The 25989-nt window shown below is 37.8% G+C and overlaps 1 protein-coding gene across 1 annotated transcript in view; it reads right to left on the bottom strand.

Annotated features, from left to right (window-relative positions):
* The window catches only part of DNAH12 (dynein axonemal heavy chain 12), a 215192-nt gene that overhangs the window by 125134 nt on the left and 64069 nt on the right, over positions 1-25989 (bottom strand). Inside the window, exons 25-34 of the mRNA XM_041762972.1 lie at positions 25613-25785; positions 15903-16055; positions 15412-15651; positions 14838-15083; positions 14409-14528; positions 10271-10380; positions 7041-7224; positions 6777-6917; positions 3179-3262; positions 2471-2659 (exon numbers count right to left, since the gene is read on the bottom strand). Coding sequence (XP_041618906.1) covers positions 2471-2659; positions 3179-3262; positions 6777-6917; positions 7041-7224; positions 10271-10380; positions 14409-14528; positions 14838-15083; positions 15412-15651; positions 15903-16055; positions 25613-25785 — 1640 coding nt within the window. The remainder of the gene's footprint in view (positions 1-2470; positions 2660-3178; positions 3263-6776; positions 6918-7040; positions 7225-10270; positions 10381-14408; positions 14529-14837; positions 15084-15411; positions 15652-15902; positions 16056-25612; positions 25786-25989) is intronic.

Raw genomic sequence — 25989 nt, forward strand, 5'->3', positions numbered from 1 at the left:
GGATTGGAAAAATTAGCATTGTTAAAATCTCCATAATACCTAAAGTGATCTACAGATTCAAAGCAATCCCTACCAAAATTACAATAGCATTTTTGGCAAAAATTTTTTAAAATTCTAAAAATTTGTGTGGAACTACAAAAGATTCCAAATAACCAAAATAATCTTAAGAAAGAACAGAGCTGAAAGTATCACACATCCTGATTTCAAATTATATTACAAAGCTCCAGTAATCAAGTAATCAAAACAGTGTGATGCTGGCATAAAAACAGACATATAAACCAATGGAACTGAATAGAAAATCCAAAATAAATCCAAACATAAAGTCAACTGATCTTCCACTAGGGCAACAAGAATACACAATGTGGGAAGGGGCATGCTTGGGTGGTTCAATCCATTGAGCATCCAACTCCTGGTTTCTGCTCAAGTCATGATCTTACGGGTCATGAGGCAACCTATAAATTTAGGGAAAATACGTGCAAACCATGTATCCGATAAGGTGTTAACATCCAAATTTATAAGAAACTAACACAGTGTAATAGCAAAAAAACCAAACATTCCAATTTAAAAATGGGCAAAGGACCTGAACAGACACTTTTTCTAAAGAAGATATACAAATGGCTAATAGGTATATAGGAAGGCACTCAACATCACTAATCACCAGAGAAATGCAAATCAAAACCAGATATCACCTCACACCTGTTAGGATGACTATAAAGATGAGGTGATAAGTCTTGGTGAGGATGTGGAGAGAAGAGAACCTTTGTGCACTGTTGGTGTGAATATAAATTGGTACAGCCACCATGGAAAACAGTATGGAGTATCTTCAAAAAAGTAATAATAGAACTACTATGTGATCCAGCAATCCCTTTTTAAGACATGAAATCAATACCTCAAAGATATATGTTCATTGCACTCCCATGTGCAATGGAACTCCCATGTTCATTACAGAATTATTCCCAATAACCAAGATATGGACACAAATTGTTTATTGATGGAAAAATTGATAAAGAAATATCATATAGGGCAACCCTGGTGGCTCAGCGGTTTAGCATCACCTTCAACCCAGGGTGTGATCCTGGAGTCCCGGGATCAAGTCCCACGTCAGGCTCCCTGCATGGAGCCTGCTTGTCCCTCTGCCTGTGTCTCTGCCTCTCTCTCTCTCTCTTTCATTATCTCTCTCTCTCTCTCTCTGACTCTACTGAATAAATAAAATCTTTTAAAAAAAAGAAATATCATATATATGTATATGGAGTATTATTCAGACTTAAAAGAGAAATCCTGCTACTTGCAACAACATGGATGAACTTTAAGATATTATGATAAGTGGAAAGTCAGACACAGAAAGGAAAAAATTGCATGTCACTTATATGCAGAATCTGAAAGTTGAATGTATAGAACCAGAGTAAAATGGTGGTCACAGGGCCTTGGGAAGTGGGGTAATGGGGATACATTGGGCAAAGGGCACAAAGTTGCGCTTATATTTAAAATTGTAAATTATTTTTAAAAATTTTTAAAGATTTTTATTTATTTATTCATGAGAGACACAGAGAGAGAGAGAGGCAGAGACACAGGCAGAGGGAGAAGCAGGCTCCATGCAGGGATCCCAATGTGGGACTTGATCCTGGGTCTCCAAGGATCACTCCCTGGGCCGAAGGTGGCACCAAACCACTGAGCCACCTGAGCTGCTCTATAAATTATTAAAAATTTTTAAATGAAACCCTGAGAGAGACACACACACACCTGAGTACAAATATAACCATTGAAATCTGAATAAGAGGGATCCCTGGGTGGCGCAGCGGTTTGGCGCCTGCCTTTGGCTCAGGGCGCGATCCTGGAGACCCGGGATCAAATCCCACATCAGGCTCCCGGTGCATGGAGCCTGCTTCTCCCTCCGCCTGTGTCTCTGCCTCTCTCTCTCTCTCTCTGTGACTATCATAAATAAATTTAAAAAAAAAAAAAAAAAAAAGAAATCTGAATAAGATCAGTAGGTAGTATTAATGTCAATATCCTTGTTGTGATATAATGTAGCCTTGCAAAATGTTACCACTGGGGGAAACTGGGTGAAGTGTGCATGGCACTGATTATTTCTTACAAGTACATGTGAACTACTGATTGTCACAATGAACATCCCACTTTAAAAAGTGAATACTGGGATCCCTGGGTGGCGCAGCGGTTTGGTGCCTGCCTTTGGCCCAGGGCGCGATCCTGGAGACCCGGGATCGAATCCCACGTCGGGCTCCCGGTGCATGGAGCCTGCTTCTCCCTCTGCCTGTGTCTCTGCCTCTCTCTCTATCTCTCTGTGACTATCATAAATAAATAAAAATTAAAAAAAAATTTATAAAAAGTGAATACCAAATGTCTAAGAAGAAACTGATTTTAGTTATTTATCCTACTACTGTGACTTTAGACTTAGGTCAAGTTGAATGGAAACTAAAAAAAACTTGAACAGATCAGAGAATTACAGTGTTACCTTGCAGTTTTTCCTACGAAGCTGTAAAGTGGGCTTTATTAACCAGTCAACAAGTCCTCTCAGAAGAGCCTGATGATCTGGTTCCTGAAGAGGTTCTTTCAGGGAATTCAACCAAGAGGATACAAGTGGTTCCCATCCTAACTGCGAGGGTTCCAAATAAATCATGCCACAGCGGCTTACGGTGGCTGGCTAGAGAAAAAAGACATTTTATTTTTCAAAGTTGTCCTTATGCCAGTGGTACCTGGCAGTTATTAACTACTACTTTGAATGACCTATAAGGCCTTTCATGATGAAGCTCCTGTCTTCCTCTACAGCTTCAAATACATTAAATGAAATGTTTGCTATCACAGATCCCCAGACATGTCATGGCTCCAGGTCTTTGCATATCATCTTGTCATGATTTGGAATGCCCAGGCCCAGCTAATCTCCCTAGAGAAGTATTAACCCTCAAAACCAGATAAAACACTCAAACATTTTCCATAGTCCTCCTCTACCCATTCCCCTCTTGGGCACTCCCTCCCTCCATATTCTTAAAGTACTCACACATAGCAGTACAGTGGGACTATTTATAAGCTTCTTATCCTCCCTAAATACACTGTGTCTTATTAATCTTATCCTGCTGCCTGACTTGTCTTCTGACACATAATAAAAAATACCTACTGACCAAATGAATACACAAACTACTGTTATATTAAAATATCAACTTACTGAGGCCTGGGAAAGGTCCATTGCTTCAAAGATGAGACTCATTTGAGGGGACATCTGAATGATTTCTCCACTCATAAGGCAAAGCTAAAGGCAATTATTTTTCATATGTTTATTTTTTAAAAAAGCAAACTTCTCAGGCAAAAATTTATTCTATGTATAAGATAATATATATCCTGCTGTGATATAATGTAGGAAATATTAAAACAGAAGCCAGAAAATTGTAATTCAAGATCTAGCTCTGTCAATTACTTACTAGATAAGCAAATACATAATATCTCTGAGACCCAGCCTCTTCATCTATAAATAGGGATAATTTCTCCCCCATCAAGTTAAGCAGGAGGAGAAATACATGACATACTAGACAAATTTCAGTTTTCACTATTAATAAAATCACATTAAATACTTCTGACTTTATAAAGTTGTCAGAAGACCTCTTTATTAATATGAAAGAGAGAAGTTGAAAACAGATAATAGCATGGACATTCAGGTACCCATCTCTTGGATTTAACCAATGTCAACATTTTGCCACATTTGCTTCATTTTTTAAAACAGTATTTTAAAGAACATTATGCATACCATGGCATTTCACGTCCAAATATGTCAATATTCATCCCTTAAAAGTAAGGAGTATTCTATATAACCTCAATGACATTATCACAGCTTAACACAATTAACCAAAAACTCGTTAGTATCATGTAATTCTCAGCCAGTACTCAAATTTCCTCAGTTGTATTAGAAATGTCTTTTCAACTGATTCTTCAAAACAAGTCAATCAAGGCCCATGCATTATATTTGCTATGCCCTCTTGATTGCTTTCAATCTAAAATATTCCTCTTAAATCAAATATGAAAACACCTAAATTTATCAACTGCTTCCCTTGTGCCAAATTTCTTTCTTATCCTTTATTATTAAAGTCATTTTAGCTTCTTAATCTCCTTGGCTTCTATCTTTGGAATTATCATTTGCTTTCAATAATTTTAATAATTAATACTATTGATATTCCAAGTTAATTTCATTAATAAGTCTTCCTCTTCATTTATTTTTCAGTTTCTTCTCTACAACCATCACTGTAGCCCCAGCTTTGCCCTATCTAGTTATATGGCAACAAGGCAGTATTTAGCATTCCTGGACTTGTTTCTTATCTGTAAAAAAAATGAATGGTCTAGAGCTTGATTGTCCAGTGTGCTAGCCAACAGTCATATGTGGCTATTTATATTTAATTTTAACTAACTAAATCTAATTAATTTAACTATTTAAACAATTTAATCTTAAGTAGTTAAAATTAAAAGTCAGTTCTTCAATTGCACCAAGCCCTGTTTTTCAAAAGATTTTAAGTAATCTCTACACCCAGCATGAGGCCTGACCTCACAACCCTGAGATCAAGAGTCACATGCTCTACTGACTGAGCCAGCCAGGGAACCCTGTACTAAGCCATATTTCAAATGCTCAGTAGCCAGCTACACATGACTAGTAGCTACCTTCTTAGACAATGCAAATATTTCTATCATTGCAGAAAGTTCTATTGGACAGTGCTGGTCTAGAATACTTTTCATTTTCTACCAGATTATTTCAGCAAACATTGTCCTATTTGCTTCAAATTTGAGATGTGGAATCAGTTTTCTCCTTACTCCCCCATGATGTTTCCCAAATACTCTACTCCCCCCTCTCTACCCCTTGCTTCTTTGACAAACATGCTTGCTCTTCTCACTTACCAGCACCCAAGCAACGCCATCATTGATACTTGGTTCAGTTTCTTCCTCTCTACTATAACTCTGGCCTGACCCAGTGTCCATGAGGAAGAGCATCACGACATGGCAGCCCCTTAGTTCTTTGATTATCTTGTCTTCATTTACTTTTCTAAGGCATTCTAGTCATCCACTTTATATACCTTAGGACCTTCTCTCCTGGAACACTACACAATTCTGAAATACTAAATTCAAGCATGCCAGTCTCTGCCTGAAGCCTCCTATCCATTCAGGGCTCTTACCCACTGACTCCTACTACACTTGTTCTTCATTTTCATATCCCTGCTGTTTTCATTTCCCTCATTATTAAGCAGCTTCCATTCTACCATCTAGCACTTTCAGTACTCTCATATCAATATCTTTAAAGTCCTTCTGTATTTTCAGCCTCACAACATCGTCTATACTCACATCCAAGCTGCTTAGACTGGTAGGGAAAATCTCACAAAGGTGGACCTTGGCACTATGACTAATCCTCAGATATGCTTCTCTGCTTTCATAGGCAGCTCTCTTCCTCATTTTCCATAATAGGTAACTTAAATCTCCTTTTGTCCTCCAATGTGCAAAGAACCAGGGTCTACCAGTTCACTAAATAAATAAATAATCAATCAATCAATCAATCAAAAGGATTTGCCTTCAAATTTCCACATCAAATCCATGTTTACTTGTATCTAGACCTATCCGTTCCTGCTTCCCTTTCATCCAATATGAGACAATCCTCCTACCTGGCTCTGAACCAGACCCTTATTAGCCTTTCTCTTATGAATCAATACTACTTCTTAGCTCAGTGAATATAACAGAAAAAAGGAATATGAATAAATGATCAACTATCCATGACAACATGCTGGCATATTTGTTTGAATGCTAATTAATTTGCTTATTTAGTAGTGTAGTTATTTCATGTATGAAAATAAATTATGATATATTCATATAAGTTACTAATACAGACATAAAAAGAATAAATAAAATGGAACTACAACAACATGAATATCACAGAAACCATGCTGACCACAAGAAGGAAAACACTAAGGAGTATGATTCCATATTCATGAAATTCAATAACCAGCAAATTAATTTATCACAGTAGAAGTCAGAGTAGTGATTGCCCCTGCGGGAAAGTGTACTGATTCAGAAAAAACATGAGTGAACCGTGTAAGTGCAAGAAATTTTATTCATTTTTATTTAAATGATGGTTATGTGAAGGCACATATAGGTTTTAAAAAGGGCAGAACCTAAACTTAGTCACACAGTATAGTTTATATGTTATCTCTCAATTACAAACAATACTGAGAGGATTTCCATTTTCTAGTTCTTCTGTGTATCTCACAGTGCTTGTATGTATTCAATGGTTTCAAAAAGGAATGAACCCTTTTTATTTCCTCCTAAAATATCAAAGTTCTGTAAGAAACCCTAAAACTAAAATTACTTCACAACTTAACGTCTCTTACATTATTATGCCCTCCTGCTAACACAATGGTTTTAATACACTATTATTCTACAAAAATAAATTAAGCAAAGGATTTACTACAGTATAGTTTTCATTGAAAAGATAATTTATAAACTTATTAAGCTTGCTGCATCCTTTACTGTAAATATATAATCAACTGTTATATATTTACTGTAAATATATAATCAACTATAAATATAGTCAATCAACTGTTGAATACATAATATTGCTTAAGCATGTCTGCATCTATTTTGCATCTATTTTGCTTTTTTTTTAAACTGTGGCCCCCCAAAAAACCCCATTTTATATTAAATCTACCATATTAACCTTTTTCTAAGTTTATATAGTTCAGTACTGTTTGGTATATTCATATCGTGCTTCAGTTTTGCTTTTAATCATGATGAGTTACCTTTTTATTATCATCCAATACTGTGTTCATGCTCTCTATCCACAAAGTGTCAATGGGACCATCAAATACAACCCATTTCCGGTCCGGTGTTTCTGATAAGGCAAATTCCCTAAAAGCATTGGCCACAATACCATCAGTCCACTAGGGAAAAAAAGAGTTGGAAAGCTTCCTTTATAAAACTATAAAGTGATCATATTAAGAATATCTCAAATTTCTTGGTTTAATGTGCATTGTCAATAAGAGAATATTTATACTATAAATTACCTCATGAGACACTGGATCAAATTGTCCAAAAAGTTGGCCCATAGTAATGGATTTGGGGTTTACAGTCCTATAAATGACCTTTTCTTCCTCTCCATAGCCACGTTCATTCATAAGAGTTAGGGTATCAGCCAGCACATGTAGAACTTTTGTCTTACCAGAGAAAGGCTCTCCTACTAACATGAAACTATTAAGGAAAAGAATAATATAAGATTCTAAAAAATAATGGTAAATTATTTGCCTGTATACTGGTGTATAAAATACTAGTATTTATAATTTTTGAAGTTCCATGAATTTTTCTCAGACTTGAGAATACATTTAACTTCTGAACTGGTTAATCTCTAAAATTCACTAATTAATACCACTATCTACAAAAGAGAATATAATAAAAAATCTCCAAATAAAAATGAAAATGTAACTGTACACTCTTAAGATTGAAAAAAAAAGTCTCGCAGCCTCCTAAGGAGAGAAGTAAAAAAGGTTCCCCTTCCTCAATTTATTTGCTATAGTAATTGTTAGTGCTCTTTGCCAATACTTCTGAATCTCCCCTCTCCCATCACATAGTAAGATTCCTTGCCCTCTTGTGGAAATTGTAAGTGACTAATGAGCAATAAGAGGGTGTTACTTCCTAACAGGGGACAGATCACTGCCAGTGATGGAGCTTTCAGAGCTCTCTTCTTACAGAGCTTCTCCTTCCAGCACAGCAGTGACCCATAATGTTAAGATTTTGGCTGCTCCAACAGCCTGGAACCCTGAGTAATTATGATGAGTAGATCTTTCCTGTTAACCTAAAATGGACACAGTATGAATGAGAAATAAGCATTTGTTTTTTTAAGTCACTAAGATTTGGGTCTTAGTGACTGATCATTTCTAAAGAATAACCTAAGCCCATCCTTACTGACAGAAACTGGTTCCTAGAAGGGCAAAGTATTCTACCCATAATAAAAAAGACTTAAGGGGAGCCTGGATGGCTCAGTTGGTTAAGCATCTGCCTTTGGCTCAGGTCATGATCCTGGCATCCCAGGATTGAGGCCCATGTTGGGCTTCCCGGTCAGTGGTGGGTCTGCTTCTCCTTTTGCCCCTCCCTCTATTCCTTCTCTCTCACTCTCTCTTCCTCAAATAAATAAATAAAATCTTTTTAAAAACTTAAAAAATAAAAAGAAATATGTGGCATTGGCTTAGAGACCAGGTTGTGGATGGCAAATTAACTGTTATTAGAGATAAAAGATCAGCAATTAATGTTATACGATGATAAAACACTTGGTAAATTTGTTCATAAGATAACTTGGGAAACAGATAATATATCTAATGAAATTGTCATTTTAGGAAAAAGGATAATAAATAGAATATCATTATTATATAATTCCAGCTGATGGCTACATTTAACAAAGAACTATTGGAAAGAAACAAGCCCAGGGGGGGAGAAAAGGCCAGTTTGCAAGTTGGAATAAAAGAGAATAGAGGAAGTCCAGAAATTCAGGAATCTACAACCAATTATTCTCATCCCCAGTTAGTAAAAGATAAACTGAGAAAACCTTCAAAAAACAAATATCTACTCAGCCTGGCACCAAAGATCATATTAAGGGGTAGGGCCATTGTATCACTATTAAAATCTATGAAAGATTAATATGGTTCCCAGTAATCATTTCAGGAGGATAAAATCATTTCAGGAGGTAAAATAGATTAAGCTTGTGGCCTTCTCAATTAAGTTTGACAGGCTCAAGGATACTGCAAGGAAATTTATAAAGGTATGACTTTATAAGGAGTGTGCTCGTCTACCGGCATATAGAGCTGCTTGGAATCAAACAAGTAAGAAGCTTACCAGGTTTTTGAGGGAGTTTACTGACAAAGAAACTATGAGCCTAGGCTAAAATACATGTGTATGCTCGAGACTTAAAAATGATCGTTGCAGGGGAACCTGGGTGGCTCAATTGGTTAAGCATCTGCCTTCATCTAAGGTTCTGATCCCAGGGTCCTGGGATCAAGCCCCACATTGGGCTCCCTGCTCAGCGGGGATTCTGCTTTTCCCTCTCCCTCTGCTCCTTTCCCTCACTCGTGCTTTTTCTCTTAAATAAATAAGAAAAATTTTACAAAAATGATCCTTGCATATTGGATGCATGAGGGTTGATTTTACTAGTTTCTCTATATTTGTATATGTTTGAAAATTTATATCATAGTAAGTTTTGTGTTGTTTAAAATCCTGCCTTTAAAAAAAATCATGACCTTTGAGACCCCAACTTTCTATAGGCAGTAAGCAGGCTGAAGACAGTTCTCAGCTCCCAGGAACAAATTCTCTATTGTCCACCTCACATGTGACAAGGGAAGGAAATGAAGATGGATAGACCTCTCAAGAAAGTTGAACCAGTATCCATGGAAAATAGTTAACTAGAAAGCCCCTGCAAAATCATACAGAAGTGGATCCAAGTTTTATGGGGTTTAAAGTTTCTACAGTCAGTGGAGTAGGAAAAAATTATATATATTACTATGGATACAGAATGTCCACAGCCTCTTTAATGATACCCTTATCTAATAAATTATGTATATCAAATGATGATGACTCCTTGGAAAGGTCCCTACAAGTGAGAGGTCCTGAGGTTTAAACTATCAGTTTAACAGTCAATTTATCGCTGGAACTGGGGTTCCCCAAGTGGGTTTCAGAATTGCTACCAGTGTTGGCTGTGTCTCCAGTTCTTCAATTTCTGGATAGTAATGTTTGCTCCAATAGCCTGTTCTAGTAAACCCACTATTATAATTAAAACTAGGTGTGTGGAGGGCAGACAACTTGTTTTTCTAGTCTGTAGGTCTTTCGATTAAGAGGAACAACTGCCAAATCTGATGCAGAAACTAACATATATCACCTAGAGATCCTGAACCTTAAGTATAGTTTGTTGATTGACTAGAACTTTTAAGTTGTTTTCCTGGGAAAGAAGGGTTTGTGCATGAAGGAGAACAAATAATGAATCTGATGACTAAAAGGGCAAACCGCGCTCATCGCTAGTGCTACATCACTGAATGAGCACGCCTTACCAGTCCTTGTTGGATGGGTAGCATGAGAGAGAAATAAACCTTTGTTTTAAGTCACTAGAATGGAAACTAGGGGATGGAGCTTGTCGTTCTCTAGCCTACCTAGCATACAAAATTTATTGAATCCTTTGGTTCACAAATTTTGTTTTAATAGTTTGACTTGAAAAAAGCATCTAGCAAAGGCAGACAATGATAATCTATAATCTTACCCATGTCTCACAATCATCATTTCATATGTTTGAATCATTTTTTCAAGAAAAAATTTAACTGGCTGAACATTATGTACCTTGCAGGCTTCATGAGCACATTCTAAAAATTCCTAAAATAAAAGAAAAATGGAATGCATTTTTATAAAATGATATTATAAATCACTTCATACATATCATAAATAGACTTTTCATTTTGAAAATAAAAATTGGGGCAGCTCCGGTGGCGCAGCGGTTTGGCGCCGCCTGCAGCCCGGGGCGTGATCCTGGAGACCCGGGATCGAGTCCCACGTCGGGCTCCCTGCATGGAGCCTGCTTCTCCCTCTGCCTGTGTCTCGGTCTCTCTCTCTGTGTTGCTCATGAATAAATAAAATATTTTTAAAAAGTAAAAATAAAAAAAATTAATATTGCATCTTCATATACTGATAAAATACTTGATAAAGGCTTTCTTAAAAGCTTAATTTTTTAATTAAAAGGAAAAACAAAAAGAATTCAATTACTTTATTTATTTATTTGTTTGTTTGTTTATTTATTTTTAAAGATTTTATCCATTTATTCATGAAAGACACACAGAGAGAGAGAGAGGCAGAGACACAGGCAGAGGGAGAAGCAGGCTCCAGGCAGGGAGCCCGATGTGGGACTCGATCCCGGGTCTCCAGGATTTAGATTTATGTTGTTTCCGAAATGATAAAATTCAAACTTAAGGGGATCCCTGGGTGGCGCAGCGGTTTGGCGCCTGCCTTTGGCCCAGGACGCGATCCTGGAGACCCAGGATCGAATCCCACGTCGGGCTCCCGGTGCATGGAGCCTGCTTCTCCCTCTGCCTGTGTCTCTGCCTCCCTCCCTCTCTCTCTCTGTGTGTGTGACTATCATAAATAAATAAAAATTAAAAAAGAAAAAAAATCATATTAGCATACTCTGAATCATCTTGATAATCACCTGTGGTATAATATAAAAATACATATGGTCTTTATTCCCAGTCTCTAGCATAGAGCCCCCTGTAAACCCTTAAAATTTCCTGAGTGATAGAAGTATGTCTTTGTTGTTCTTAATGAACCCTTGTCAATCAAACCCAAGTTTATGTTGATGAGTTGACTTAGGTGGGTACCTTAGCCTCGGGATGGGGCCAGTCACAGGAAAGACCCAGGGATTAGGAGGTTGGAATTTTCAGCCCTACTTACTAGCCTTTGGTGAATGCATGGGGTGGGAGGGAATGAGAAGGGAGGAAAAGAAAAGAAGACTGCACTCTGTAAAAACGCCTGAACAACAAGGTTCAGAGAGCTCCTCAATATGCAGGGAGGATGACATACACCCTGAAGCATACTGCCACCCACCCATACCTACCTGACCCTACACATCTCTTCCATTTGGTTCTTCCCAAAGTGTATCCTTTGTGTCTTTTTTTTTTTTTTTTTAAGTAGGATACACACCCAACTTGGGTCTTAAACTCACAACCCTGAGATCAAGAGTCCATATGCTCCATTACTGAGCCAGCCAGGTGCCACTCCCCCTACCACCAAATTTCATCCTTTATAATAAACCAGTAAACTGGGGATCCCTGGGTGGCTCAGCAGTTTGGCCCCTCCCTTCAGCCCAGGGTGTGATCCTGGAGTCCAGGGATCAAGTCCCGCCATGGGCTCCCTGCGTGGAGCCTGCTTCTCCCTCTGCCTGTGTCTCTGCCTCTCTCGCTCTCTCTCTCTCATGAATAAATAAATAAAATCTTAAAAAAATAAACCAGTAAACATAAACCGTGTTCCCGAGTTCTGTGGCTAGTCTAATGAATTATCAAAGCTGGGCAGGAAAATTGTGGAAAACCCAGTCAGAAACATAGGTGGCCCAGGACTTGAGACTGTCTGAAGTGAGGGCAAGTCTTGTGAAGGCTGACACTAACTACCTGGAGTCAGTGTCAGAATTGAATTGTTGAACATCCCCTTGGTGTCCAGAGACAGAGAACTGGTTGTTGGTTTTGGAAAACACCCTAGAACCACATTATTCTGTTCCTGCCATAGGATGTACATTAGCATTTGAGTTTGAAGGTTAAAAAAAAAGTCTAAAAAAAGTAAATGGTGCCTTTAAGCAGATGGGGTGGAAAAACTGAATCATCAAATGGAGAAAGGTAGATTATACATGCTGAACTCAAAATGTATTCACTGTACATTTTATCATAGAAATTGCCACAAGGTAACATTTAATTTCAGCCACATATTATCTATCTCATTAAGATTGTTTTGTTTGTAATTTTAAAATTTTGATTTTTGGCACAAATATAGACATATAGATCCATGAACAGAATAGAAAACCCAGGATTAAACCCACAATTTAAAAAAATTTTTTAAACCCCCACAATTATACAGTCAATTAATCTTTGGCAAAGCAGGCAAGAATATGCAATGGGAAAAAAAACAATCTCTTCAACAAATGGTGTTGGAAAAACTGGACAGTTACATGCAAAAGAATGAAATTGGACCACTTTCTTACACCATACATAAAAAATAAACTCAAAATGGTGAAAGACCTAAATGTGAGACCTGAAACCAGGAAAATCCTAGAAGAGGTCACAGGCAGTAATGTCTCATACCAGCCAAAGTGACATTTTTCTAGACATATCGGAGGCAAGGGAAATAAAATAAAAAATAAACTATTTGGACTTCTTCAAAATATAAAGCTTCTGCACAGCAAAGGAAACAATCAACAAAACTAAAAGGCAACCTAAAAGAGAGAAGATATTTCCAAGTGATATATCTGATAAAGGGCTAGTATCCAAAATATAGAAAGAGCTTATAAGTTCCAACACTCAAAACACAAATAATCCAATTAAAACTGGGCAGAAGACATAAATAGACATTTCTCCAAAGAAGACATACAAATGGCCAACAGACATAGGAAAAGATGCCCAGCATCACTCAATATCAAGGAAATATAAATCAAATCCTCAATAGATACCACCTCACATCTGTTAGAATGGCTAAAATCAAAAACACAAGAAACAAGTTTTGGCAAGATGTGGAGAAAAAGGAAGTTTCTTGCACTGTTGGTGGGAATGCAAACTGATGTAGCTACTCTGAAAAACAGTTCCTCAAAAAGTTAAAAAATAGAACCACCCTACAATCCAGCAATTTCACTATTGGGCATTTACCCAAATAATACAAAAACACTAATTCAAAGGGATACATGCACCCCTATGTTTATAACACCACTATCTACAATAGCCAAATTATGGAAGCAACCCAAGAATCCATTGATAGATGGATAAAGAAGAAGTGGTATATATATTATTCAGCCATAAAAAGGAAGGAAATTCTGCCTTTTGCAATGATCTGGATGGAGCTAGAGAGTATAAGGCTAAATGAAATAAGTCAGTCAGAGAAACACAGATACCATATGATTTCACTCATACATGGAATTTAAGAAACAAAACAAATGAGCAAAGGGAAAAGGAGAGAGAGGAAAAAAAAAAAAAAACCAAGAAACAGACTCTTAACTATAAAGAACAAACAGATGGTTAGTTACCAGAGTGGTGGACAGATAGGTGAAATAGGTGATGGGGATTAAAGAGTACACTTATCGTGATGAGCATGGAGTAGTATATAGAATTGATGAATCACTGTATTGTATATCTGAAACTAATATAATAGTGTATGTTAACTATCCTGAAATTAAATTAAAAACTTAATTAAATTTTTTATCTTGATTTTACATTAATTAACAGCTATAAACAGAAGACATTTACTATGTGTATACATATGTATATATGCACATTTTAACATCTATAATTTAGATGAAATTGAAAGTGCACATGGTTTGTTTCCTTTAAAAAGGGTCAGCATATTACTTAAATATGAGAAATTTTTATGTTAACTATAGAATGTTTTTCCACTTTTCTTTTTTTACCTGCTAAAAGTATACAACAGAATCATAGTACACACTGTAGTATTATAAATCACAGAAGTACTCATTCTCTTAGAAAAAGCATTATCTTTAATCTGAATCTTGTATCATATAACAGAAGACACTAAACTTTGCTCATTCTCATTAATGAAAGGGGTTTATCCTCCCAATAGAATAATTTCACTCATTTAAAATGACTGAGTCATCAGATAAATTTATTTGCAGAATAAGTCATTTTCATAGGCTTACTTACATGATAGTCAGCTTCAGGAAGTTTAATACCAGGAAACAGGTCACTAGTTATTCCATTAAATAAGGGTATATCATGTGATAGAAACTTTGGTTCATTTACATCTTTAATTGATCGAAGAAGCTAAAATCATCCAAAGAGTGCAACATAAGTTAGTTGCCCATATTCCTCACCCTCCTCACTACCAGAAGTCAAAGTTCCTTTCACATTGTTCTGTAGAATCCCCATATTAAATAATGCTAAAAGGTCCTTGGATGCATATAAAGTATAATGAATAACATAACCCTGCAAACTATTACTTCAACCACACATAAAAAGTTTCAAAGCCAACAATTCTCTTATTTGCCTATTTATAGCTCCTCATCAACTTTCCTAAAATAAATAAATAAATCTCATACTGAAGCTTTCACAACATATATATTTAATGCTTACCAGTATATCTTCATTTTCATGGGGAAATTTCAGTTTTAGGTTTCCAGCGGCCACTAAAACTGCTTTTACTGCTCGCATGCCATAGTCATAATGAAACTGTGACGAGAGCTGCTCTGAGCAAAGCCTGTAGGTCATCACTATCTTCACGGACAGAGGTTTTGCATTCAAAAATCCATAGGAATAGAGGGAGATTTCTGCTATGAGCGCATAGTTTGGAACCATCATAGCCACTGTTCTAAAAAGAACCTGAAGTATATAATGAATGAAAAAATATATATTATTTATATCAAGGAAACCATTCTTCAAGAGCTGAGCACAAGCATCACAACAGAATGTGGTGAGACTCAAGTTTATTCCCCAATCTTTTCATTAATTCTGTGATTTTTTTTTGCCAGCAGTACTGTATTGGTTTTGTGTATTTTAATATGTGTTAGACACCTAAAAAGGTTTTTAGAGTTTTACCTTATAGGTAATGGCAAAGATAAAAGGGAGATTTACAAACGCATGTGAGAAAATTATGAGTGGATTGTGCTGCTGCTATGTTTGGTTAAATTGACTCTTAACAAAATATCACCTTCAGATTGTCTGGCAGTTCAGAGCGTCCTGCATAGCCAGGATTCATGGTAATAGCTACAAAACAGTTTGGATTGAGCTTCAGTTCTGTTCCTTCGAAATCAAACGCTTCTAGTTTCTGCTGAATGGCTCTCTGGATGCAAAGGATCTGCTGAGCTACCACCGACAACACTTCCAACTCAATCCTGTTGAATTCATCAAAGCAAGCCCAAGCACCAGAAGAAGCCAATCCTTTAAAAAACTAAAAACAAGGGAAAAAAGAAGTCGAGTTTTCTTATAAAGAGGCATCATTTGTGAAATAAATATTTAATCCTTTAAGTCAAACCTAAAAATGAAGCCCAATAAACCCCCAAATCTAAAAATGATATCTTTACCCTTAAACTGAGGTTCAAATAATGCATAAACATTCAAATAATGCTTAAATGTGAGTTTCCTTCAGTTTATCCAGTTGGACCTAGCTATAAGTTTGCAACATTTAATATGCAAGTTTACCTTTCCCATTGCTAGGTAATCTAGCCCATCTGAACAGTTGAATACCACACATTGGACAGCAAGAGCTTTAGCCAAGTCCTTGGTGGTTTCCGTTTTGCCTGTGCCTGCTGGCCCTTCTGGAGCTCCTCCAAGGTTTAAATAGAAGGCACCTATCTGAAAAGAAAAATACATGTGAAAAGAAATTCATGCTTACCCTGGGGGGGGGTGTGGAGAAAACCTATAATAGACAATTGCTGACAAAATGGATTTAATCTTATTTGTAGCTTCAAAGAGGCAGTAATATAATTCTGTTAACTTTTAGCATGCATTTTTTCTAGCTGCCCAAGGAAAAAGCAGCTCTACAAAAAATAAAAATGTATCAGAATCTCCTTATATTATAATACCTCATGGATATCCCATTCGCCTTTAAAAACAAAAAGAATCTAGCCTTGAGACATTAACACTGGGTCAGAAAGGTTTGATTAGAGATGGTTGTGGAGACAGTTGTAGAGATCATTAATGGCAATCTCCATGGCTTGCTGCCAAAAGCCAACACCTGCAAATGAATATTTTAAGTGGGGGCCCATCAGTTGGAAAAGAAACAGAGGACCTCTTATGCAACTTTGTCCACAATTCACCCTGGCTATTTCACTCCACCCATAGTATGTTCTCCATTTTCTCCATCCTACAACACTGTTCTGTACTTCTCTTATCCAATATGATCACTTTCTACGTTGCATTAAAGTTAATTTTGTACATTTGGGTTTTTTCCTCATAATTAGTCTTTAAAGCTGCTTAAGAGCAAAGTCAGCAATTTCTGAATTCTTCCTGAGTCCCCAAAAGGACTAGAGCAGTGGCTGGAAGCACATAAATTACAGTCAACTCCAACTGTGGAGTTTATTTCAAGAAAACTAGTATAAGGGCTAAGTATGAAACTTAACTCCTTTTAGAAAAAAATAGAGTTAAGACCAAAGTTGTACATACGGTACAGTAAGGCATACCTGGGAACTCTCCGTACTCTCTGCTTAATTTTGCTGTGAATCTATAAAACTGCTCTTTAAAAAAAAAGTCTATTTTTATAAAATAAGTTAATAAAATTAAAATAAAAATTTTGATTAGTAAATCATTTTCACATTTACTAAAACAACGGCTTATTAAATAAAGTCAGTATCAATATTTTAACCATCTTAAGGTTATACTAAATGCTTTATACTATTAATACCCATTAACTTGATTGCTGGAAACCTCAGGTTCTCTCCCTTCTTTTCAATTTCAAGAAAATGCTCGCAAATGGATTCCCTTTATTATGGATAATAGAAATTTTTTCAATATCTAGTGTTTTATACAAGTGTTAATGAGATTCTTATCTTACAACTCAAAGCTGTGAGCTTCCACAAGTACTGACAGCTTCTGAATTCTCCGAGGTCCCAGGGAGGAGACAGAAGCTTGAGATTCATTTACACAATAAATATTTAGGGACTGTGTACTTGTTCACCCCTAGACTAGAGAACAAGACAGACATGGATGGTCCCGGCCCTCTGGTAGCTTCCTGAGAAAGTAGAAAGGTTTGATGAAACATTTTATCCTATGGGCAAGATGGCAGAAGAGTAGAGGTCCTCAACTCATCTGGCCCCACAAACTTAACTAGACAACTTTCAAAACATCCTGAACACCTACGAATTTGACCTGAGATTTAGAGAACAGCTGGAACGCTACAGAGAGAAGGGTTTTCACTTCTAACAAGGTAGGAAGGTGGAAAAAAAAATAAAAAAAGAATAAAGTGGGTAAGGGGAACCGTGACTAGCAGGGTTAAAATGGAGCAGCAAAAGCCTTTGGGGCAGGAAGCCCAGCCCTGGAGAAGTGGGAACATTAAAAATCCAAGCCCGAGTTTTCCCTGATGAAAAAAGTGCTTAGCAGGGAAATCAGGCAGAATCTCAGGAGGGGCGGTGAAGCCTTAAGATTCCTGGAGTCGGGGATCCCTGGATGGCTCAGCGGTTTACCGCGCCTGCATTCGGCCCAGGGCATAATCCTGGAGTCCCGGGATCGAGTCCCACGTCAGGCTCCCTGCATGGAGCCTGCTTCTCCCTCTGCCTATGTCTCTGCCTGTGTGTGTGTGTGTGTGTGTGTGTGTGTGTGTGTGTGTGTGTGTGTGTGTGTGTGTGTGTGTGTGTGTGTGTGTGTGTGTCGCTCATGAATAATAAAAATCTTAAAACAAAACAAAACAAAAAAAACATTCCTGGAGTCACTATAAGAGGAGGGGTGCCCAAGGGAAAGCTCACCACAAACCACAGTCCGACATCAGTAAAGGGTTGGAGTGCCGCAGCCCTCCGGGGCATTTTGGAGAAGCCAGGAGGTTTGGCGGGCTGGCTCTGGAGCCGCGTTTACTCTAGAGGCTGGCAAGGGACGGAGGTGGCTGTACTCCATTCTCTTCAGGAGAGGCAGTCCCCAGGAGCACGGGCCAGCGGCACAGGGCCCCAGATCCCAAGATGCCCAAGTGGACAAAGCTGGCAAGGCTTCACTCCCCCTGAGACAGGCGGAAGCAGGGAGGGCACAGGAAATCAAGAACTCTCTTACTGCTGGGTGCCCACAAGCTGTGCAGACCAGTGCACCGGTGCTTGCCCCCAGGAGCATCGAGGCCAGTGCAGACTGAGAGACTGGTTAGTTACTTGCAGGGAGCTCGACTCCAGCGCTAGAAATCTGGCTACCATCATTTTTTTTCCCTCTGTTTCACTTCTGCCTGGGAAAGGCAGGGCTTCTAAGGAACAAGGGCCTCATAGGATAAACAGCTCATACTAAGCCTAGCACCTGATAAGGGGCGGGGCATCTCCACTCAGGTACAGACACCTGAGAATCAGCACAGCAGACCCCTCCCCAGAAGAACTGCTGGAAGTACAAGGGAAAAGCAAGTTTACTGAACAAGCAGCACTGGAAACCTCCAGGGCTGAGGGAAAATAGTACATAGAACTAGAGGGTCCTTTTTCTTTCTTTCTCTTTCTTTCTTTCTTTTTTCTTTCTTTCTTTCTTTCTTTCTTTTTCCATTACAACTCGTTTTTATATCAGACTAAAAAATTTCCAATATTTTTTCTATTTTCCCACCTTAACTACAGTATTTTACAACCCTTGATTTTTTTTAAGTTTTTTCCTTTTTGACTTTCATATTTCTACAATTACATGTCTTTTTAAATATTTCTTTTTTTTAATTTTTATTTATTTATGATAGTCACAGAGAGAGAGAGAGAGAGAGAGAGAGAGAGGCAGAGACATAGGCAGAGGGAGAAGCAGGCTCCATGCACCGGGAGCCCGACGTGGGATTTGATCCCGGGTCTCCAGGATCGCGCCCTGGGTCAAAGGCAGGCGCCAAACCGCTGCGCCACCCAGGGATCCCTACAATTACATGTCTTAAATATATTTTTCACTTCTGGATTCCCTTCAACATATTCAATTTAATTTTGGTAGATATACAAGATATGAGTATTTGTTTTTTGTTTTTGTTTTTTCTGCCTCATTTTATTTTACAGTGGTGGAAGTTAGTACCTTCTAAAACACGACCAACATATACCCAGAACCAAGTGGAACACCATGTTGGTTCATTCTATGAGATTATATTCTCTCTTCTTTCCCATTCTGCCCCCCTCTTTTATCTTGTTTATGTTTTTGTGGTCAATGTTGGGCCTTTGTATAAGTATTGCTGGTTTATATAAATTTGGAATTGAGCATCTTCTAACATACAAAACAAAATACACTCAGAACCAAGAGGATCACCCTCTAGACCCATCAGGTAGATCACATTCTCTCTCCACTACCACTTCCTCACCACCACCATACCTCCCTTCTTTTTTTCTCTTTTCTTTACTTTTTTTCTTTTTATTTTGTCTTCTTTGTTTTTGGTTTTTGACTTTTTATTTTTACTACTTTGTTTTAAAATTTGTTTTTCACTTTAGTGATCCTTTTATTTTGTTCTGTTCTTTTTCCTTTATTTTCTGGTCTCTGACCCTTAGAAATCATCTAGGGTGTACTACTTAGGTTGTGATTGATAGTTTTGGTTTAGCCCTCTCATACAGCCACTCTGCACTGGACAAATGACTAGAAGGAAGAATTCACCACAAAAGAAAGAACCGGAAACAATATTCTCTGCCACAGAGTTATAGAATTTGGATTTCAGTATGATGTCAGAAATTCAATTCATAAGTCCAATATAAAACTACTGGTGGCTCTGGAAAAAAAGCATAAAGGATCCTAGAGACTTCGTTTCCTGCAGAATTCAGATATAATCAGGCTGAAATTAAAAATAGGTTAAATGAAATGCAATCCAAACTGGATGTTCTAACTGCTAGGGTTAATGAGGTGGAAGAGACAGTGAGTGACATAGAAGACAAGTTGATGGTAAGGAAGGAAGCTGAGGAAAAAAGAGAAAAACAATTAAGAGCCCATGAGGCTCTTACAGATACAACCATTCAAAATCCTTGGGATACAGCAAAAGCAGTCCTAATAGGGAAATACATCGCAATATAAGCCTCCCTTGAAAAACTGAAAAAAAAACTCAAATACACAAGCTAACGTCACATGTAAAGGAACTGGAGAAAAAACAGCAAATAAAACCTACAATAGGCAGAAGAAGGGATATGATAAAGATTCAAGCAGAATTCAATGAAATAGAGACCAGAAGAGCTGTAGAACAGATCAACAAAACCAGGAGTTGGTTCTTTGAAAGAATTAATAAGATAGATAAACCCCTAGCCAGCCTTATTAAAAAGAAAAAAGACTCAAATTAATAAAATCATGAATAAAAAAGGGAATGATCACAACCAATACCAAGGAAATACAAACGATTTTAAAAACGTATTATGAGCAGCTATATGCCAACAAATTAGGCAATCTAGAAGAAATGGATGCATTTCTGGAAAACCACAAGTTACCAAAACTGGAACTGGAATAAATAGAAAACCTTAATAGGCCAATAACCAGGGAGGAAATTGAAGCAGTCATCAGAAACCTCCCAAGACACAAAAGTCCAGGGCCAGATCGCTTCCCAGGGGAATTCTATCAAATATTTAAAGAAGAAATAATACCTATTCTACTAAAGCTGTTTCAAAGGATAGAAAGGGAGGGAATACTTCCAAACTCATTTTATGAGGCCAGCATTACCTTGATTCCAAAACCAAAGAGCCCACCAAAAAGGAGAATTATAGACCAATATCCTGGATGAACATGGATGCAAAAATTCTTACCAAGATAGCCAACAGGATCCAACAGTAGATTAAGAGGATTATTCACCATGACTAAGTGTGATTTATCCCTGGGATGCAAGCTGGTTCACTCATAAAACAATCAACATGATAGATCACATCAATAAGAGAAAAGGCAAGAACCATATGATCCTCTCAATAGATGCAGAGAAACCATTTACAAAATACAGCACCCATTCATGATCAAAACTCTTCAGAGTGTAGGGATAGAGGGAGCATTCCTCAGCATCTTAAAAGCTATTTATGAAAAGCCCACAGCGAACATCATTTTCAATGGGGAAAAACTGAGAGCCTAAGATCAGAAACATGACAGGGATGTCCACTCTCACCACTGTTATTCAACATAGTACTAGAAGTCCTAGCCTCAGCAATCAGACAACAAAAAGAAATCAAAGGCATTCAAATTGGCAAAGTCAAACTCTCCCACTTCACAGATGACATGATACTGTATGTAGAAAACCCAAAAGACTCCATCCCAAGATTGCTAGAACTCATACAGCAATTCAGCAATGTGGCAGGATACAAAATCAATGCACAGAAATCAGTGGCATTTCTATACACTAACAATGAGACTGAAGAAAGAGAAATTAAGAAATCAATCCCATTTACAATTGCACCCAAAAGCATAAGATACTGAGGAATAAACCTAACCAAAGAGGTAAAGGATCTATACCCTAAAAACTATAGAACACTTCTGAAAGAAATTGAAGAAGACACAAAGAGATGGAAAAACGTTTCATGCTCATGGATTGGAAGAATAAATATTATGAAAATGTCTATGCTATCCAGGGCAATTTACACATTCAATGCAATCCCTATCAAAGTACCATGAACTTCCTTCACAGAGTTGAAACAAATAATCTTAAGATTTGTTTGGAATCAGAAAAGACCCCGAATAGCCAGAGGAATATTGAGAAAGAAAACCAATGCCAGGGGTATCACAATGCCGGATTTCATTTCTTTTTTTTCTTTTTTTTTTTTTTTATTTATTTATGATAGTAACAGAGAGAGAAAGAGAGAGAGAGGCAGAGACATAGCAATGCCGGATTTCAAGCCTGTGTTACAAACCTGTGATCATCAAGACAGTATGGTACTGGCACAAAAACAGACACATAGATCAATGGAACAGAATAGAGAACCCAGAAATGGGCACTCAACTCTATGGTCAACTAATATTCAACAAAGCAGGAAAGAATATCACTGGAAAAGGACAGTCTATTCAATAAATGGTGTTGGGAAAATTGGACAGCCACGTGCAGAAGAAAGAAACTAGACCATTCTCTTACATCACACACAAAGATAAACTCAAAATGGAGGAAAGATCTAAATGTGAGACAAGAATCCATCAAAATCCTAGAGAAGAACACAGGCAACACCCTTTTTGAACTTGGTCATAGTAACTTCTTGCAAGATACATCTATAAAGGCAAGGGAAACAAAAGCAAAAATGAACTATTGGGACTTGATCAAGATAAAAATCTTTTGCACAGCAAAAGTAATAGTCAATAAAACTAAAAGACAACCTACAGAGGGGAGAAGATATTTGCAAATGACATATCAGATAAAGAGCTAGTATCCAAGATCTATAAAGAACTTATTAAACCCAACACCCAAGAAACAAAAAGCCAATCATGAAATGGGCAGACACATGAACAGAAATTTCACCAAAGAAGACATAGACATGGCCAACAAGCCCATGAGAAAATGCTCTGCATCACTTGCCATCAGGGAAATACAAATCAAAACCACAATGAAATACCACCTCACACCAGTGAGAATGGTGAAAATTAACAAGACAGGAATCAACAAATGTTGGAGAGGATGTGGAGAAAGGGGTACCCTTATGCACTGTGGGTAGGAATGCAAACTGGTGCAGCCACTCTGAAAAACAGTGTGGAGGTTCCTCAAAAAAATAGAGCTACCCTACGACCCAGCAATTACACTACTGGGGATTTACCCCAAAGATACAGATGTAGTGAAACACCAGGAGGACACCTGCACCCCAATGTTTATAGCAGCAATGTCCACAATAGCCAAACTGTGGAAGGAGCCTCGGTGTCCATCGAAAGATGAATGGATAAAGAAGATGTGGTCTATGTATACAATGGAATATTACTCAGCCATCAGAAAGGACAAATACCCACCACTTTCTTGGACCTGCATGGAACTGGAGGGTATTATGCTGAGTGAAATAAGTCAATCAGAGAAGGACAATCATCATATGGTTTCACTCATATATGGAATATAAGAAATAGTGAAAGGGATTATAAGGGAAAGGAGGGGAACTGAGTAGAAAAAATTAGGGAGACAAACCATGAGAGACTCCTAACTCTGGGAAACAAACAAAGGGCTGCAGAAGGGGAGGGGTTGGGGGGTTGGGATAACTGGATGAAAGGCACTGAGGAGGGCAATTGATGTGATGAGCACTGGGTGTTATACTATATGTTTGCAAATCAAACTTAAATAAAAACAAATGTTAAGGGCAGCCCCAGTGGCACAGCGGTTTAGCGCCACCTGCAGCCCAGGGTGTGATCCTGGAGACCTGGGATTGAGTCCCACGTGCTCCAGGCTCCCTGCATAGAGCCTGCCTCTCTCTCTGTGTGTGTCTCTCATGAATAAATAAATAAAATCTTTAAAAAAAATGTTAAAAAAAAGAAAGAAACATTTTATCCTAGATATACTGACACCCTTCATTGGCCGTTGTATCCAACCCCAATTGCTGTATCAGCTACAAATAGCGTACAACTGTCTTTTTTCTCCTGAGCATTGCCCCTGAATAATAGGTGCTACCTTATCCACGAACACCTGAGAGCTTACTCACGCCTGTTGCCTTTAAAACCATCAGTTAATTTACCAGCAAGAATGGATTTGTTCAAGAATAGCAGACAATTTCAATTCAGAACATACGAGCTTCTACAGAACCATGGGTAAGCCTAGAGAATGAAGGATAGGAAGGCTCTTTTATAGAGGAAAGGGAGCAATGGGAGGGGCCATTATAAACAAGTAATCCATTAGAAGAAACTGGGAGTTCCTTTTTTTTTTTTTTTTTTTTCCAGGAAACTGGGAGTTCCAAGTGCAGTAGCTTCTTATTGGCTGAGTTGAGACAGTCTCTCATTGGCTGGGCTCTTTCCAGAGAAGAAGAAAGTCCTTATTCCAGGCTAGGAAGTCCTGTACATGTTTCTTCCTGTCAGGAATGATAGTACTTCTCTTCCTGTTGGCTTTGAATGATGGGTGGTAGTAGGGCTTGAGAGCTTCTCCTTCTAGCCTCCCAGCTCCATTTTAGTGAAGTTTCCGTTTCTTAATTTTCGTGCCCTAGCCCCAGGGGTGACTGATAGCCAATGACCATAAAGGGATATGAAAGCCAGGCTCTGGGATCCCTGGGTGGCTCAGCGGTTTAGCACCTGCCTTCAGCCCAGGGCATGATCCTGAAATCCCAAGATTGAGTCCCACATCGGGCTCCCTGCATGGAGCCTGCTTTTCCTTCTGCCTGTGTCTCTGCCTCTGTGTGTGTGTGTGTGTGTGTGTGTGTGATGAATAAATAAATAAAAATCTTAAAAAAAAAAAAAAAGCCAGGCTCCTTTGCCTTAAAGTAGGATACCCCCATGATGCCATTCATCAGAGCCATGAGATCAGGCTAAGGCTATGCTTCTGTTGAAACTACATTGTTAGTTGGCTTTCCCCCCCTATTCTCCTCACTGCTCTACAGGTTTTTATCGAGAGCATTCCCTAGTAAATCATTTGCCCTAGAATCCCCATTTCATCTCTGCTTCTAGAGAACTCAATGAACCTTAATTTTACTTACTTAGCACAGGTAGATTGATATTTCTTGATGGTTCTCCTCAATTCTCAGGTAAGGTTACCAGGTTTAGCAAATTAAAATACAGAATGCCCAGTTAAGTTTGAATTTCAGATAAACAATGAATAATTTATTGGTATAACTAATTTACCTGAGAGTCCTGTATTTTATCAGGCAACCTTATTCCCAGGTAGTTTTTGCTGTTGTTGTTTATAGTCATAGCTTTATCTTCCATAGCTTCTCAACACACAGACCTTAGCACCACCCCCTGCATTTCAAGCTCTTTTCCTCCGTTTCAACAGAAATAACTTGGTGTTCTAAGGCCCAGATGGACTTCATTCGTCTTCCTGTCATGTCTCCCAGAACTCCACTGCAAAAACTGATACCATTTCCTGCAGCTCCAGTCTTCTGTTTAAATCTCAAATACCTTCTTTTTTTAATTATCCACAATAGGAATGACTCATGATTTTCAAGAATTAGAATCCAAACACTCTTGTATTCTACAGAAGCACCCAGAAGTAAATATTTATTACTATAATTTCATATAAAGGGATCTAGGGACTAGGAAGGAATAGTTCAAATCAACCATTACAGGTAAGAGAATAAAATGAGGATAGCCATGTTAAATTTGGATAAGAAAAACCAAAAAGTAGTTTCTAATGTATGAATTAAAATAACTTAAATGCATACCAATGTTCTGTAACACCTGTCCGTTAGAGGAGTAATGACAAGTCGAGGTGAGTTACCAAGATATTCATAAGCATATTTCACATTGCAATTAATGATATGAACTCGAGCATTGTCATATTCCCAATAATATCGAAGCTGAGCAAGCCACTGGAAATCTGTGTCATGTGAGACACCTAGAAAGAATAAAATAAAACAAGACACATAATCTTGAATGAAATGGAAAAATCTTTGAAAAATAGGTATTCTATCAACTTTTATAACAGCAAATATTAAAATAATTTGTTTTCCAATTTAGAGAAAAATCATGTAAAATAAATTATGTAGAAAGAGAAAAAGATGTCTGTATAAATCTCTGTTTCTAGAAGCTATTGATATTT

Source organism: Vulpes lagopus, chromosome 7 (assembly GCF_018345385.1).
Source record: "Vulpes lagopus strain Blue_001 chromosome 7, ASM1834538v1, whole genome shotgun sequence".
NCBI classification, from domain to species: Eukaryota; Metazoa; Chordata; class Mammalia; order Carnivora; family Canidae; genus Vulpes; species Vulpes lagopus.